Genomic DNA, 17,423 nt, shown 5'->3' with positions numbered 1-17,423 from the left:
TACATCATTTATAAATGATTTACAGTTGGGATCATCTTAGTCTTTCTTGAAAGCAGTCCATGTGTGAAAAAAAATGAGGGCTGCGAGTTTGCTTTGAATTTGGTTTCTGACTTTGAAGTTGTGAAATTTGGCAAGACTGCAGCTCAGATAAATCCTTTGTTTGGGAATTTTGATGAAAATGATTTCAGGCCCCATTGTCACATTATACAGGCTAATTATTGGGAACCACTGAACAGATTTCCTTATTTTCTTTGATCTTCAGTCTCATTGATTATAATGGAAGCATTGCTGTAATCATTAATCTTTTCAATGTAGACCTAGGGAGGTGTTTTAGATATTAAAGAATTAAGGCTATTACGCCCTGAAAAATACTTAGTGTCACAAATTCTACTTAAAATTCTAAGGTGAGAGCCTCTCTAAGGAGTTAAAATTTGACATTTAAGAAGTTAAAATTTTATGTATGTTTGACATACATAAAATTTGAGAAGTAAAAATTCTTTTGAAAGGGCTTTAGGATACTGAGTTTCCAGAATGTACTTGAAATATTAACAAATGATGGAAGATAAATTAATTGAAAGGTCCTGGTGTCATGCGATTGAGTTCTGTTGAGGGAGAGAGGACATCTCTGTCGACAGGGCATGCATTCGTAGAGTGGGCAGGGCCTGGCATGGGCTGGGCAAAAGCTAGTCATGACACAGCGCCTGCTTCCAGGTGGCGTTCAAGCAATATGGTGACATTTCAGAGGCTTCAAAAATAGAGGTGTATTGCTTGTGTAAGTATTTTATTTATTAATCTAATTTCTAGTCAGATATATGCGAGGTGCATAGATGAAGCGTATTCTTTCTCCCGGATGCTGAAAGTCTCAAGCTTTTTATTCTTTTCTGCAATCAAAGATGAAAAGAAAGTTGTGTTGTTTGGGTCACGTAAACCATCATACACTTTCTCTTGGTATCGTTTTGCCAGCCCACGCAAGAGAAGGGGAGGGAAGGGAGTATTTGATATTCAATGAACAAAGAAGCATACCTTTCTACAGCCAGTGGCAGCTCTGAGAATGCCTTTTGTGATCAGAACGTTTTGCAGATGATGTTCACTAGAGTCCCAGACAGGAAGGAGGAACCAAGGCCAGAAAGGCAATCTTGCTGCAAGATGTCGTAGGATACTTTTTCATTCCCCAGGAGCAGCCACAGCAGGCACACTCCATGATGACCCGTGTTGTTTGGAGGAGTTGATCTCTACCCTGAGGGTTGGAGGTTGTGCATTTAGAACTCCAATATGAATGATTACTATGTGGGGAGACTGGTGCTTTTCCTTCACCCACAAAAAGTGCAAGTCTAGGTCGGAGATTAGCATCCGGTTGCTTGCTGTTGCCTTTCCTTCCAGCCTGATTTTGGAGAGAGGTGAATGTATGTTTCCATTGTTATCCTGGGATGGCCTGCGGTTAGGATTTTTCTTCTTTGAAGAAGGGAGGTATACGCCCCTTTAGCAGTTAATGATAATGTTTATAAGGACCTGAAGTCTTTGAATAAAAGCCAAAGAATGTCATATTATTTTCATCTGCAAGGTGAATGGCCTGTTATGATGGTATACATATCTGAAGTAATATGGAAGGACAGGACAAAAATAGGTTTCTGAGAAATGTGTGGCATTTTTTGTTTCCTGATAATATTACAGCTTTATCTACTGATCTCAGCTAGAGTTTGTCATGTCCAGATCCCTCTGGGCTGAGCCGTGGCTCCTTTGCCTCCTTTTCCAAGGCCCATTTCATTGCACAATTAAGCCTTGCTTAAAACCTTCTCTTCTCATGAACTCAGACATTTCATAAGTTAAAACTACCTATTAAATATTCAGTTTTAGGATTTTGTTTAGATGACATTAGACTTCCTATTTCATGATGAAGGACCAAGATATATGTTTCTTACTATATTTATTGTGTCCTGCTTTAAACTATCTAGCAAATTAAATGTCGTCGAAAGTCCTGATTTTGCTGTATTCAAATTTTTTCGGTCTAACTTTATTTTATTAACTTATTTTATCGCCAAACTTGTCTAATCAACTAAAGTTCTAGTTGATTTACTTTTTATGGGCCTAAGATGAGAGCAGTAGTAGTAATATTTTATAAACCATGGGAACATTTTTTTTCTCAGTATTGTGAGAACCTTTAAAAAAATTTTTTTTTTGGTTTAAACTAGTCTTTGTGGGAAAGCTCCCTCTAGTGTTTCTTGGAGCAAGTACAAGTAGTATTGAACTATGCTTTTACAAAAATGAACCTTAGGGCCAGGCTGGGAGGCTCAGGCCTGTAATCCCAGCACTTTGGGAGGCCGAGGCAGGCGGATCACTTGAGGTCAGGAGTTTGAGACCAGCCTGGCCAACATGGTGAAACTCTGTTTCTACTAAAAATACAAAAATTAGCCGGGTATCATGGCGGGCGCCTGTAATTCCAGCTACTCGGGAGGCTGAGGCAGGAGAATCACTTGAACCTGGGAGGTGGAGGTCTGCAGTGAGCCGAGAGCACTGCACTTGAGCCTGGGTGACAGAGCGAGACTCAGTCTCCAAAAAAAAAAAAAAAAAAAAAAGTGAGCCTTAAATAATAGGACTGATTTGATAAATAGAGAGCATCTTGTTGAATAAATAGATAGTAGGCTGATCTCACACTGGAAATGCTGTGCAGTTGGGTAGAGGGATATGCTGTATTCAAAAACATGGGTCTCAAAAATAAAGAACAATGTTTCAGGTGTGTCTTTTAAATACCCCTAGAAAATGGAATATTAACTTTCTTGATTACATGTTTATGAGATGCTTTACTTTCTTGTTTTGATGACTTTGTTTCTTATTTCACCGTTTTAGAAATCATGTCCATAGAAATATCCATATCTAAGAAAAGAAATACAGGGTTATTTTTCATAAGTGACACAAATATTTTAAAATCATAGTATGTTATTCTTATTTTGGGAATGTACAGAATAGAGTAGTTTTGTGTAAACACATGCAAACTTTTTTCTAAATTTATTCCTTATATAAATATTACTTTTATAGGATAGCTCCCAGTCTCATCCTAATGGCAGAGAAGACAGTTTTACCTACATGAGTTCATTTCACGTGGGCAAACCTCTCTTCTAATTAGTGGCTGATTCCTGAGTTTTACCTAAAATACTTGATGCCATGTAGGGTTCACATTTAGCAATCCAGAGAACACAGGAAGAGTAGCTCGAGGGTCCTAAGGATGCCTTCACCTCACAACTTGGTCAATAAACAGCCTAGAATTAAATTTTATGTCAATGCTCAATATTCTGTTAGATCTTCTTCCCCATCCTCATCTTAGCTAATGAGCAAGCTTGCTATTTTACAGAGAAAATTAAAGCAGAGAAGAAGTTCTATAAACTCCCATCACCCATCTGCCTGCACCTGTGCCTTTCTATTCTGCCTTTCCCTTTCAAACTGCCAGTTCAGTTCAACCTCTTCCTTGGGCCTAGATTCTGTCCCCTCTTGTCTACTTAAGGACATTGCTCCAGTAATTCTGCCCTCTTTCTTGAGATCATTGATTTCCCCTTCAGTGTTAGGTATTCTCTATTGGAAGCTGTCATTTCTTCCATTTCTTTCAAGAGAGAACCCACTTTTGAATCCACTCCATTAAGACTTCCGTCCTTAGCTCCCACAAATTTTCTTGCCAGAGTCACCTATGAGCTCATGTTGATTATTCTCTTCTTTTGGAAACCTTTCTTACTTGGCTTCAGGATGCCATTCTCTCTTGGTTTTACACCTGGCTCTTGCTGTATTTTCTTTCATTCATATTTCTCCCTCTTTCTTTTTCTTTTCTTTTTTTTTTTTTGAGACAGAGTCTTGCTCTGTTGCCCAGGCTGGAGTGCAGTGGCACAATCTCAGCTCACTGCAGCCTCCACCTCCCAGGTTCAAGCGATTCTCCTGCCTCAGCCTCCTGAGTAACTGGGATTACAGGCGCACGCCACCATGCCTGGCTAATTTTTTTATATTTTTAGATGGGGTTTCACCATGTTGGTCAGGCTGGTCTTGAACTCCTGACCTCATGATCTGCCCACCTCAGCCTCCCAAAGTGCTGAGATTACAGGCATGAGTCACCACGCCCAGCCTCTCCATCTTTTAAACTATAAGCACTGTGACCTTAACGCTAGGTCCTGGAGATACCCACCTCTCTCTCTCTGCCTAGCTCTCTGTGTCTCTGTCTCTGTCTCTCTCTCTGTCTTCTATACTCACTCTCTTGATAAACCCATCTAATCTCATGGCTTTAAATACCATCTAGATGCTAATAACTTCCAATTTTCTGTCTCAGCCCTGATCTGTCCCCTGAGTTCCAGACACATATAATTAACTGCCTACTGACATCTCACCTTGAATGTCTATAAGCTTCTCAAAATTAATGTGTCCAAAACGAAGCTCCTGATCCCTTAAGCCATCACCCACCTTCAGTCTGTCCTACTGTCGCTCCATTTTTTTCTAATTCCTGTGGCCTTAAACCGTGATGTCATCCTTGCCTCCTCTCCTTCTCCTAGACCTCACATTGGATTCATCGACATATCATCCTGTCTGTACCTTTAAAGTTATATCCAGAAGCTGGCTGCTGCGTAACCACTTCCCTTGCTGTCGCTTCTGTGTGAACCACCAATGACTCACCCTGGATGAGTGCAGTGGACACCTGCCCATTACGTTTGTCCATTTTCCGCACAGTAGCCAAAGGGTTCCTTTGAAAGCAACCTAGATCATGTCATTTCCACACTGAGCACTGCACTAGAAAACAGGGGTTTCTGTCTCACCAAGAGTAGAAGCCAAAGTCCTTTCAAGGCCCTGCAGGATTTAGATCTCCCACATCTCCCACGACTGCCTCTCCCATAATCACATGCTCACTCACCCCCATCCAGCCATGGCGGTTCCTCACAGTTCCCTGAACACACCAGGAAAATTTGTGCTTCAGGATCTTAGTACTGGATGTTCTGTCTGCCCAGAACATTCCTCCCTCTGATATTTGTATTGCTCATGACCTTGCTGACTTCAGATGTCTACGCATATCTTACAGAGTCCTTTCTCTAAAATTGCAACTCTTTTCCTCAAAATTTTATATCTTTCCAAATTTCCCCCTTCCCTGCATTGTTTTTCTCCTTGGAAATGTTCACTAAAATCCCTTATATTTTACTTCTCTTGTTTATTATTTTTTTTCTTCCCTGTCTCCCCACCCCAATTTAAATTTCATGAAGACAGGGAATTTGATTTAGCCATAGCCTGTCACTTATTTCGTCCTGTTATGTAGCACACATTGGAATTATATTTTGATTTAAAAGTTATTAAATGCTTTCATTGTCGCAGCACTGTGTCAGGTGTATTTTCACATTTAATTCATTTTTCTTAGGTTGCCCATCAGATAAGCATTGTGAGTTCCATTTTGCATATGAAAAACCTGAGACCTAGGGGGTATTGTATCTTTTCTGTAGATAAACATAGATACTGGACCCAGGCTTTAAGTGGAAACCCTCTAACTGCATGATGTGTACTTTTCTAATATGTGAAGCTATGGACTGCTTCCTTTTAAAAATATTAATTTTGATTTTGTGTGTGTGTGTGTGTGTGTGGTGAAAGACAGGGTCTCACTCTGTCACCCAGGCTATAATGCAGTGGTGTGATATAATCACTGTTCACTGTAGCCTCGACCTCCCAAGCTCAAGTGGTCCTCCCACCTCAGCTTCCTAAGTAGCTGGGGCTACAGGCATGTGCCACAACTCCTTCCTGGTTTAAATTTTTTATAGAGACAGGGTCTCCCTATGTTTCCCAGGCTGGTCTTGAACTCCTGGTTTCAAGCAGTTCTCCTGCCTCTGCCTCCACAAAGTACTGGGATTATAGGTGTGAGCCACCACGCCCCAGCTGACTTTGGTTTTGAAAGGAAATTGGAAAGTGACGGTTCTTGCCTGCTCCTTTGTCATCTGACTTCTTCCCAAGCATGTCATCTTCTGTCTTGTTACACCAGCACTTAACTCAGCCACTTTTGGGGAGATTTTATTCTCTCTGTCTTTTTTTTTCTCTTTTTTTTTTTTGAGACAGTGTCTCACTCTGTTGCTCAGGCTGGAGTGCAGTGGTACGATCTCTGCTCACTGCAACCTCTGCCTCCCAGGCTCAAGCGATTGTCCTGCCTCAGCCTCAGGAGTAGCTGGGATTACAGGTGCGCACCACCACGCCTGGCTAATTTTTGTATTTTTAGTGGAGATGAGGTTTTGCTATGTTGGCCGGGCTGGTCCTGAACTCTTGACCTCAAGTGATCCACCCGCCTCGCCTTAGCCTCCCAAAGTGCTAGGATTACAGGTGTGAGCCTATTACTATGCCTGGCCTCATTCTCTTTATCAAATCACGATTCCCCAGATTTTTTCCTGTGAGTTGCTCTTTTATGTTTTCTATCTGATCACTTTTACACATTTGTAACAGTCTTAGGATAAGAAGGCACAAGTCTATCTTTTACAGAAGGAATTCAACTGGACAAACAGTGAGACGGCACGAGAGGAGAGAACTTAGTGGAAAGGTTTAAGAAATGTCTTTCTGATAATTTGGCCTAACTTAGAGGCCATCAAAAAGGCAGCAGTTAGAAAAGAGCTGAACCACAAATGGGTTTGGAGCAAAGTAGCCAAGAATATCTAACAACTAAAGTCTGGTCTGAGAGGAAACTGTCTTGGCTCATAGCCCGAGGGTCAAAAACAAAGCTACTTGTATGACTCTGGTTTAAGTCACAGATACTCTTGCTTTCTTTGGCCCCAAATAGTCTAGTCTCTTGTAATCTCATTCTTTTCTTCTTCAGTGGTTTGATTTTTGGTGTTAACAGTTTATTGCCACATCTGTAAAATAAGACAATGGGGACTGGTGATTCCTTCAGGGGACTCTTAGTTTTACAGTTTTACAGTTCTATCATTTTAAAATCAGTGTATTACTCTATTCTGTTTTGAATCTAGACTCAGTTTTAGACTCCTATTTTACTGTGGAAAATTTGCTTTAAAGTAATAATTTAGATTTTTAACTAAATACAAAGAATCTCAAGTATTTTAGGATAAAAGTTCAAATGAGATTGTCAAACAGCTTCACCCTAAAAACCATAGCACGAACTGGGTGTGCTTCTAAGGCTACTGGGGCTGGAAAAATGTATAGGGATAATTAGTATTTCCTTGAATATAAATGAACTGATACTTGGCATCTATATATCTTCCCAGCATTTTCCATTGTATGAAGACGAAATTTTAAAAAGCTCAATTAAAAATTATAGCATTAAACGACCAAATCAATCGTTTCTCAAGATGCTGAATTTTACTTCATACCATTACGCTTTCAACATTATCCCCATGTCGCGTGGATAGTCTGTAAACTAATCTTAATGGTTTCTTAAACAAGCAGAATTAATTACAAAGGAAATCTACCCTTCCCCTAAAGCCATGCATTACTTCCAAAGCAAATATATTTCTTTTCCATACTGTCCCTGTTGGAGTGAAACTAGTTTAAATTGCTGTTCTTTCTCATTAGGCAGTTTCTCAGTTTACTTATTCCCTAATGTTTTTCCTCAGCATTTTTTTTTTTACACTTCTCTAAATCTTGCTCTACCTACTGTAGTTATTATAAAAGATGAATAATATCAAGCAGTAAAGCTTATATCAATTGTAAAAGAATTGATCCAGTTCTTTTTTGTTTAAATATGTTTTAGGAAGCTTATTCTCACACTGATATCCGTCATATCTATTTTTAAACATTTATTGAAGTTCATCTGTTATCGGTGAACCATGTGAGGAAAAAAGACATTGTACTGTAGACTAATCTCTTATCTCCATAAGTAGTAAGCGTGGGACACTTGTGATTATTTGAACAGTATAAGAAAGACTACAGTCATCAAAATTAAAATGTTTCTTTTTAAAGAAAGCTAAAGCTTTGCTCTTTAGTTCCAAACAATCTGTGTATTTCCTGATTGCAGAGTCAGGAAATACTTAACTTTTGAAGCAATAACGGTTACTCCTGGGAAGTTTTATAATTGGCTGCATAGTGATAACATGGACTTTAATAAATACAGTAAAAATACCACCGACTTATTTAGAAAGAGAGAACTTCTTCAGTGCAACCGAGAGAGCTAATACTGAGGACGACACCAGTTTGGCAAAATCATTGCTCTTCGTGACCACCTCCAATTTCCAGCTGGCTTCCTGATCAAAGGTATCTTTCCTTAGTGCTTTATCACTTTCCAGATTTTCTCCCGTGTTCGTTCAGGCCTGTGAACATCAGTGTGGGTTAGTTGTAGAACTCATTTTATTCTGAAGTCAGGTAAAATGTAGTTTATAAAATGTTAATGGGTTTCTTGAACTATGTTAAATAACTATGGTAACTAATGAGAAAGAATAGCATGACATCAAGGAATCTAGAGGCAATTTTTTTTTGTCTAGAGTGAGGAATTGCTTTAATGTCTTGAGTCTTGGTACTTGAGTCTGAATTGTTTTAGTGAGGTCGGTGAAGGTGTCACAACAAAATACTAGCTAAAGGTGGCACTGTGCTTTTTCTAAATACTATGAAACCCTTATTTTTGTTGAATTGATCCCTGTGTGTTAATGGAAATGAATCATATGAACAGCTCACACACTACTTCAGGTTTAATCATAAAGGTGATTTTTCCCTATCTTGATTGTACGTTATCTTGCTTTTATATTGGCATTAATCCAAAAGTTAACACACAGAATGTGAATGCCGATGAGACCTTATTGACCATCTATCAAGTTCCTCCATTCACTTTGCTCTTGAGGAAGCTATCCGGCAGAGGTGCAACAACTATTCCCAGAGGTCCTGAGCAAAATATTGGGGATAGAATATAAACCTGTCAGTCCCTAGTTTGGTTGAGCCTTTTTGAGTATCCTTGTTTTGTGTTAAAGATTAAATGCCGCCACTGAGTAAAAATCTGGCCTTGAATTGGTGTGTGTAAATCGTCATTAGACTCTGTGGGTTGTAGGCAGATTCTGAGCAGCGGAATTATTTGTAGCTAGAATATGTAGCTGGGGTGTGTAGCTTGAGGTGCTCTGTAACATTTGGAGTTGTTCTGGAAACATACTGTCACTTCCCAGTTTGGGTGAATGGTGAGCAGAGTGAGAAGCCACTGCTTTCTAATTTTGGGTGTGGCAGATCTCTTGAGTCATCAACAGGAATTTACTAAATTTGTCTCAGTCCTGAAGCATTTATATCAGAGTTTTAGGTAGTTTTTTACTTCTATATATATGCCTCTGTTTGCTGACAGCATTCATTCAAGTTCTTCTGAGCCCAGATCATTTTCCTAGTGGCCACAGGGAGGAATTCTAGTAAGCAACAAAATCAGCCCAACTCAATCTTTCACTTAAGAGCTTACGGTATGATGGTACAGGAGAAAAAGATATTGAAAAGATGCTACACATATAAGAAGGATTCGAATTCATTCAACAATATTTGTAAATGTATGTATAAATATATGTCAGTTAACACTATGTATACTACAGGAGAATCCTGTGATTCCAAAATATTGTATACATGTACAAGTACTGGATAGAAATTTATGTCTCTTGCGTTGTTTCTGATGAATCCCTTAAGTAAATGCTTCAATACAAGATTTTCATGATTCTCTGATCGCTCATTTCCCCACCATGGATATTTTACTGTGCTTATATGAGCAGTGTGACCCTTCTGGTGTGGCCTGAGCTAGTAGCCAGGGGCTGTATAATGCTATATTTTATACTGCGTGTTTCACATGAGGATAAGCGAAAAAACAGAGCTGTTGTTAGCTCAGTTTTGCAGAGTCTCTGTAACCCATGTCATTGCAAGTTGTGTTTAGTCATAACCTGAGAAAAGGTAGTAAAGGTAACTAGAACCAGTTTTGTGTTATAATATTAGCATCTTAAATTATTAAAGATTAAATTACAGACCCAGTTCAGAATTCAAGATGATGAACTTCGCTTATATAAATTAGGTCACTTACAGAATTACATTTAGGTGTTGAGTTTTTACCTGTAGTCACAGGGAAGGATCCTGGGAGACTAGAATTTCAGCCACAAATCAGTTTTTCATGTAAGAACTCTTGATATGGCGTTAGAGAAATTCAAAAGACTTGACACAATTAAGGTTGAATTGACTTTATGTGCAATCTCAATTGTAGAATGGAACTCTGAGGTTGTATGTAAATCATTTTGTAACAAGATAAAATATCTGCAGTAAAATCAGTGCTACAGGCAATATTTCTGATTTTGTACTCTGTGGAGACATTTTTGGAGGCATACTTGGGTTAAAAATTAGATGAAAAGTATTTAGTGGAAATCAGACAAAAAGATTTAGCTATACTTGGGTTAAAAACCAGATTAAAAATATTTAGTAATCAGATGAAAAATAGAGAGAAAGAAGAGATCATTCTCCTAGGGCTTTGCCCACTAGAATCATTTTACTTTTGCAGGTTTGCAGGGTTGAGTGTCAGCTAGCTCACTCTCCGCATCTTCGACCCTTGTCGAGTAAGGTAAATCACACACTAAGGCAGTAAGAAAATGACAGAGGGTTAAGGTTGCTAGTCACATGTTAACACAGATACCTGACTTTGTCCCTGAGACATGGCAAGTGTTCCGGTGAGTCACTGAAGCTATAGCATGTGGACTTTATCCTTTCATAGGAAATACTTGGTCTAGCAAGCTGAAATTCTTGTGATTTTAAAACTATGAATGCTCTAGCAGTATATCCAAAATAATTACACCAGCCCCTCCTTATCCACAGTTTTAGTCACCTGTGGTCATCTGTGGTCCGAAAATATTAAATGGATGTGGCAATAAACTGTTAACATCGCTGAACTCAGAGACCTTGTGGGAGGAACGTGCCTTGCGTGTTGGAGAAATAGCAAGGAGGCCATTGTGCCTGGAGCTGAGTGAGTAAGAAGGGAATTTAGTAGGAGATAAAATCAGAGAAATGAGGTGAGGATGGAAAGATGAAAATCTAGGTTGTCTACCTAAAGGTCATGTGGATGACCTTTAGCCACCGTGCAGATTTAATCTATATGGATATCATATGTGGATGGCCAGGGCCCTGTAGCACACTGTGAGCTGGTTGTCTTTTACATTTTTTTTTTTTTTTTTTTTTGGGAGACAGAGTCTCGCTCTTGTTTCCCAGGTGGGAGTGCAATGATGTGACCTCAGCTCATTGCAACCTCCCCCTCCCGGGTTCAAGTGATTCTCCTGCCTCAGCCTCCCGAGTAGCTGGGATTACAGGCACCCACCACCATGCCTGGCTAATTTTTTTTGTATTTTTAGTAGTGATAGGGTTTCACCATGTTGGCCAGTCTGGTCTCGAACTCCTGATCTCTGGTGATCCACCTGCCTCAGCCTCCCAAAGTGTTGGGATTACAGGTGTAAGCCTCTGTGCCCGGCCTTGTCTAAAATTTTACTCTTAATGAAAAGGAGAGCTATTGAAGGGTTTGCATGTGAGCAATACAGGCGAGGTAAGATTTCTCCTATACTCCCTTAGGATCTCTGACTGAAACTGACAGGAGACAGGTTAACAGGAGAAAAGCATACTAATTTTATTTTGTAATTTTTACATGTACATAGGAGCCTTCACAAGAAAAATGAAGACTCAAAGAAGATAAAGGGTCTGGGTTGGATAAAGTGTAGGAACTTGTGAAAATGCGACAACACAAAGAGGTTTTGGCAAGGGCAGTTAATTGTGGAAAAGTAACTAGGAAGATAAAGGGTGAATTAACAAGATTTTTGTGTTAGGTTTCTCTCAACTGCAGTTTGCTGTGTCTAGTGATAAGTATGTCTTCCTTTCTCCTTTATAGTGAGGGGGAGTTTTACCTCCTGATTTTAGGAAGAAAAAGAAGATGAGAATACCTTTCTCACACTTGCAGTTTTTCAAGTATCTTTAACTCAAAAATAATCAGCATGCCAAAGTGGCATATTTTGGGGTGGCAAATTTTGACCCCCTAAAGTAACATGACTTGTGTTAAAAAGGATCATTTTGGTTTTGAAAGTAAACTGAAGCTGGCAGGGGAAACTAGCTGAAAGGTTATTGTAGTAAACAAGGTGACAGCTGATTAGTGTTCTCTCTTGTTAACTGTAAACCAAAAATAAAATTCCAAGTCCCTGTACACCCCAACCAGTTGAATGGACCCCTCCTCTTGTTCAAGGTCACTCCTAAGTTAACTTGAAAAACTAGTTCAGACCATGAAGGGAAGTCGGGGTTGGACATTGCTCCTCATATTCTCCTTCCTTTGAAATTCAAGCACAGCTGACCAGCATTTAACATTAAAACGGCTCTTAAGACTGACAAAGCGACTCTGTAGCAGTAAGATACCAACATGACAGATAACAGGCCCTAAAAGAAGGGCTCTGAAAAGGCCCTATATTTTACCCCAAAATATATTTATTTGACATGTTTTGAAATGGTCCTGCAAAGCTCTCTTATGGGGAAAATCATAGATTTTTCCTTCCCTTTCCAGGTCTTTTTCCTGGCCCAGGAGAGAATTAACTAAGAGTCTGGCACCTTTTAAAGTCTGATAAGAAACATTTACAATCTATTCTTTGTGAAGCCTGCTACCTGGAGGCTTCTACATAATAAAAACCTTGGTTTTCACATCCCCTTAACGTAGCCCGGACACCACTCCCTTCTATTGAGTCTTGCTCTTTAGATAAACTCTTACAACCAATTGCCAATCAGGAAATTTTTGAATCCACCTATGATCTGGAACTGCACCGCCCACCCCCCATACATACCCCCCCCCACCCCACCCCTTTGAGTTCTCCTGCGTTTGTGGATCAAACCAATGTACATGTTACATATATTCATTGATGTCTTATGTCTCCCTAACATGTAGAAAACCAAGCTATAGCCCAACTACCTTGGGCACATGTTCTCAGAATCTCCTGAGGCTGTGTCATGGTCATGCCCTTAACCTTGGCAAAATAAACTTCTAAACTGATTGAGACCTGTCTCAGATACTTTTTGGTTTATAGAATGTACCACATTTTATTTATCTCTTCACTTGCTGATGGACATTTGGATTGTTTTCAGTTTTGGAGTTGTGAACGCAGAAAATCTGAGACAGGTCTCACTTAATTTAGAAAGTGTATTTTGCCAAGGTTGAGGATGCGCACCCATGACACAGCCCCCAGGAAGTCCTGATGACATGTCCCCAAGGTGGTGAGGGCACAGCTTGGTTTTATACACTTGAGAGAGACATGAGATATCAATATATGTAAGAAATACATTGGATCTGTCTGGAAAGGCGGGACAACTTGAAGCAAAGGCAGGAAGACTCAAAACAGGGAGGGAGTTTTTAGGTCATAGATTGGTGCTACACAAATGGTTACATTCTTCTGAGTTTCTGATTAACCTTTCCAAAGGAGGCAATCAGATATGCATCTATCTCAGTGAGCAGAAGGGTGACTTTGAATAGATGGGAGGTAGGTTTGCCCTAAGCAATTTTCATCTTGAGTTTTCCTTAGTGATTTTGGGGGCCTAAGATATTATCCTTTCACTGGGTATTGGGACAAAAGTGCCTTTGAATATTTGTTTGAAGGCTGTCGTGTGGACATGTTTTCCAGTGTTTTAATCTCTGGGAGTGGAATGGCTAGGTAATGAAGTAGGTCTGTATTCAACTCCTAAGAAACTGCCAAACCATATTCTAGAGTGGTGTGTCATTTTATATGTCTGTTTATAATGTAATTAGAGTTCCAGGTGCTCCCACGTCCTTGCTGGCAGCCTTCTTTTTATCTTAGCCATTTTAAGAGGTATATAGTGGTATCTTATTGTGGTTTTAATTTGCATTTTCTCTGATAGTTAATGCTGATGAGGGATGTCTAGGTTTTAATCTCCTCATCATCAAGAAAGGTTATTTTATCCTGATGGTTGGAACTTTGGTTCCTTTCAGCTGAGGCACAAAATAACTTTTAAAAACAATCAAAAGACATATTATGACATAATAAGTTGACAGTGGCTTATATAGTTTAATGGTTTTGTTTCTGGGAGACTCACTTGAAGTGGGAAAATATAATCTTGCTCTTCAATTTCAATTAATTTTCATTACATTTTGATTTTACGTTAAAGTCATTTATGTCAAATAGTGTAAGTGTATGCTCTGTCTTGTGTAGTGTCTATTACTTTGTATATTATTTAGGATAAAAATACATTCCATGTGGTAATAATTGGGCTAGGTAAATGTAAATTGTCTCAAAACATTCAACTAGAATCAGGGTTTTAATTTTTTTCCCCCAGGTTCCTGATGTTATTAGCAGCATAAGGCAATTATCTAAAGCCGCCATGAAAGAGGATGCCAAACCCAGCAAAGATAATGAGGACGCCTTTTACAACTCTCAGAAGTTCGAAGTCTTGTACTGTGGAAAGGTGACCGTGACCCACAAGAAGGCCCCCTCAAGCCTCATCGATGACTGCATGGAGAAGTTCAGCCTGCATGAACAGCAGCGCCTGAAGATCCAAGGCGAGCAGCGCAGTGTGGACCCGGGAGAGGACCTGGCTGACTTGGAGGTGGTGGTGCCTGGGTCCCCTGGAGACTGCCTGCCGGAGGAGGCGGACGGCACCGACACCCACCTTGGCTTACCTGCCGTGGCCAGCCAGCCTGCCCTGAGCAGCTCTCGGGTCTGCTTCCCTGAGCGGATTTTGGAAGATTCTGGCTTTGATGAGCAGCAGGAGTTTCGGTCTCGGTGCAGCAGTGTCACTGGAGTGCAAAGGAGAGTTCACGAGGGCAGCCAGAAATCCCAGCCACGACGGAGACACGCGAGCGCGCCCAGTCACGTCCAGCCCTCGGACTCGGAGAAGAACAGGACCATGCTCTTCCAGGTACGCCTGGCTGGGCGCTGTCAGCCCTTGCCCCAGAAGGTGCCAGACGGAAGCAGCTGGGCATCCAGTTCCTCCCAGCTCCACCTCTGTACAACGAATAATCTAACTTTTATTTGTTTTCCCATTCAAAGCAGATAAGGCAGGTGAAGGAAGAGTGCACAGCAAAGTAGGGAAGGGGCGAGAGGCAGACGTGGAGGGTGGAGTGTAAGAAGTAAGACAGTAGGAAAGGAGGAGGAGGAAGCAATTCATGGAGCGTCCTGGACACCTGGTAGAGAGAATAAGAATCTATCACCAGCATTTGCCTTGGGGTGATTCTCGAATAAATGCTTAAAAAAAAATTTGTAGGTAGGGCGCAGGGGCTCACGCCTGTAATTCCGGCACTTTGGGAGGCCGAGGTGGGCTGATTACTTGAGGTCAGGAGTTCCAGACCAGCCTGGCCAACATGGCAAAATCCCGTCTCTATTAAAAAAATAGAAAAATTAGCCGGGCGGGGTGAGGGTGCGCCTGTAGTCCCAGCTAATCAGGTGCTGAGGCGGGAGAATTGCTTGAACTGGGGAGTCGGAGGTTGCAGTGAGCTGAGATCGACCCCTGCACTTGAGCCTGGGCAACAGAGCGAGACTCCGTCTTAACAACAACAAAATTGTGGAAAGTCAATCTTTAAAGATATGAATCTGAGAGAGTGCGATTTAACATGGAGAAACAAGGGAATTTTTTTCTAGAGAAGAAAAAACTCCAGAGACTCGTATAGGTATTTTGAGTTGAGAACGCACCAATTTATGCTGTCACACCGAAAGAGGTTAACGAAACACCATTGACCTAAAAATGTACTGAATTGGATACTAAAATAATTTGATACAAGCTGTAGTATTGGTATAAAAGATAATTCTTAATTCTAAACATTTTTGAATGTTGTAAAGGATATAGAAGGTGTCAGGTTCCACTTAAAATAACTTAATTCATAACAATACCCTGTAGAGAGTCTTTAATCCTCAGCTTGTAAGATTTGAGTTTCCTTGGGAAAAAAAAAAAGGACTGATTATCTTTTTTAAACTTATTTTAAAGATTTCCTGAAAAGGAAATTCCGGAGTATTTTGGTAAACAGTACCAGTGTGTAATATCGGAAGTTTGCTTTATCAGAGGCTCATGAGGCTTTTTTCCACAAATGATAATATTTTATTATAGAAAAAATATCCCAAATGCAGGATTTCTTAAACACTGGTAGGCGAACAAGTACAGCTTCCAAAGTAAATTCAAAGTAAAGAGGCAACACTTACAAACATTTCGCCTTAAGGAGAAAAGGTGATGTTCTCCTGCAGAAGTGATCCCATGCAGAACACAAATGTGGCTCCATATCCGTGAAGGCATCAGATTTCCTTTCTGAGCTCAGTATGCCCATTTCAACAACTGAAAATGATGGCAAGAAGTGGCATTGATTATATTACTACTTGATTAAAAAAAAATCACACCCCTGATTAAAAACAAAATTAAGAGACAGGGTCTTGCTCTGTCATCCAAGCTGGAGTGCGTTGGTGTAATCACAGCTCACTACAGCCTTGACCTCTGGAAGTTCATATTTTGTTTTTTTCGTTGGTGGTGGTTTTGTTTTTAATGAACTCAAGGTGTGTAATTAAAGACTCTCTAGTCTTCGGTGATGTGTTAACTGAATTTCCCCTTTTCTTGGGGCTATCAGATTTGTTCTTTTTTTAGCTAGTCATAGTTCTTGTTGTTAATTTTTCTGAACGGTTTATTTTCAAAAATTTTAATTCATTAGCCCAATTACAGATACATCCTTTTGCTGACCATTGGGAGAAAGTATGATTATAACTTATTTTTTAAAATTACTATTTTTAGAAATCATGAAGTGAGGAAAGGTTGCACATTTTTAAAAAAGACAGTTGTTTCTAATCTGAAAAATATTTGTTTGTATCTTATAATAATTGAAGACTAACTTAATTTTCATACTTTTTTTGACAGAGAAAAGAAACATTTTTGAGGCAGCTGATATTTGGGGTTAAAAATATTGGTTGGATTAGATGTTTAAGTACATATGAAATAGATATATCTGGGATATTGCATTTGCATCTATATTATTAGTTTAATATTTGATTATAAAGTAAGATGTTAGATCCTTATGAATTGAAATTAATTGGAATGCTTTTATTTTTAAGGTTGGGCGATTTGAGATTAACCTTATCAGTCCAGACACTAAATCAGTTGTGCTAGAAAAGAATTTTAAAGATATCTCCTCTTGTTCTCAGGTATGTATCAAAGTATATCATCGTATGTGAAGAGACCAATTCAGTCTTGTTTCAAAATTAACAATGAAATAACTGAGCTTGACCCCTTCAAATTTTAATTTTTTTTTGAAATTTAAATTTTTATTCTTAAAGGGAATTTGTCTTAAACTAAGGGCTCCTGGGTTTTTGTCTATGGCAGTGTCAAAATCCTGCCCAGGTCCCTTGGTGTCTGTCCTAACAGTTTGTCCTCATTTTAGTCAACTCTTTCTTACTGTAATGCCACTTCATCAAATCTCTTCCAGTGATGGAATTTTTGTGGTGGTGAGTTCTTTTGAAAATACCTGCACAGTTAGTTCCTTG

General features: G+C 39.7%; 1 protein-coding gene across 3 annotated transcripts in view; it reads left to right on the top strand.

Annotated features, from left to right (window-relative positions):
- Positions 1-17,423, top strand: part of TBC1D4 (TBC1 domain family member 4) — a 207,449-nt gene that overhangs the window by 111,730 nt on the left and 78,296 nt on the right. For 2 of the 3 annotated variants that reach the window (XM_017951315.3, XM_017951314.3), the window contains exons 2-3: positions 14,245-14,826; positions 16,995-17,084. In XM_017951315.3, the coding sequence (XP_017806804.2) occupies positions 14,245-14,826; positions 16,995-17,084 (672 nt within the window). Of the gene's footprint in view, positions 1-6,283; positions 8,197-14,244; positions 14,827-16,994; positions 17,085-17,423 lie in introns of those variants that run through there. The other variant, XM_031655903.1, reaches the window with a different exon arrangement.

The sequence above is a fragment of the Papio anubis genome, chromosome 15, assembly GCF_008728515.1.
Source record: "Papio anubis isolate 15944 chromosome 15, Panubis1.0, whole genome shotgun sequence".
NCBI lineage: Eukaryota > Metazoa > Chordata > Mammalia > Primates > Cercopithecidae > Papio > Papio anubis.
This window is presented reverse-complemented; position numbering and strand designations above follow the sequence as displayed.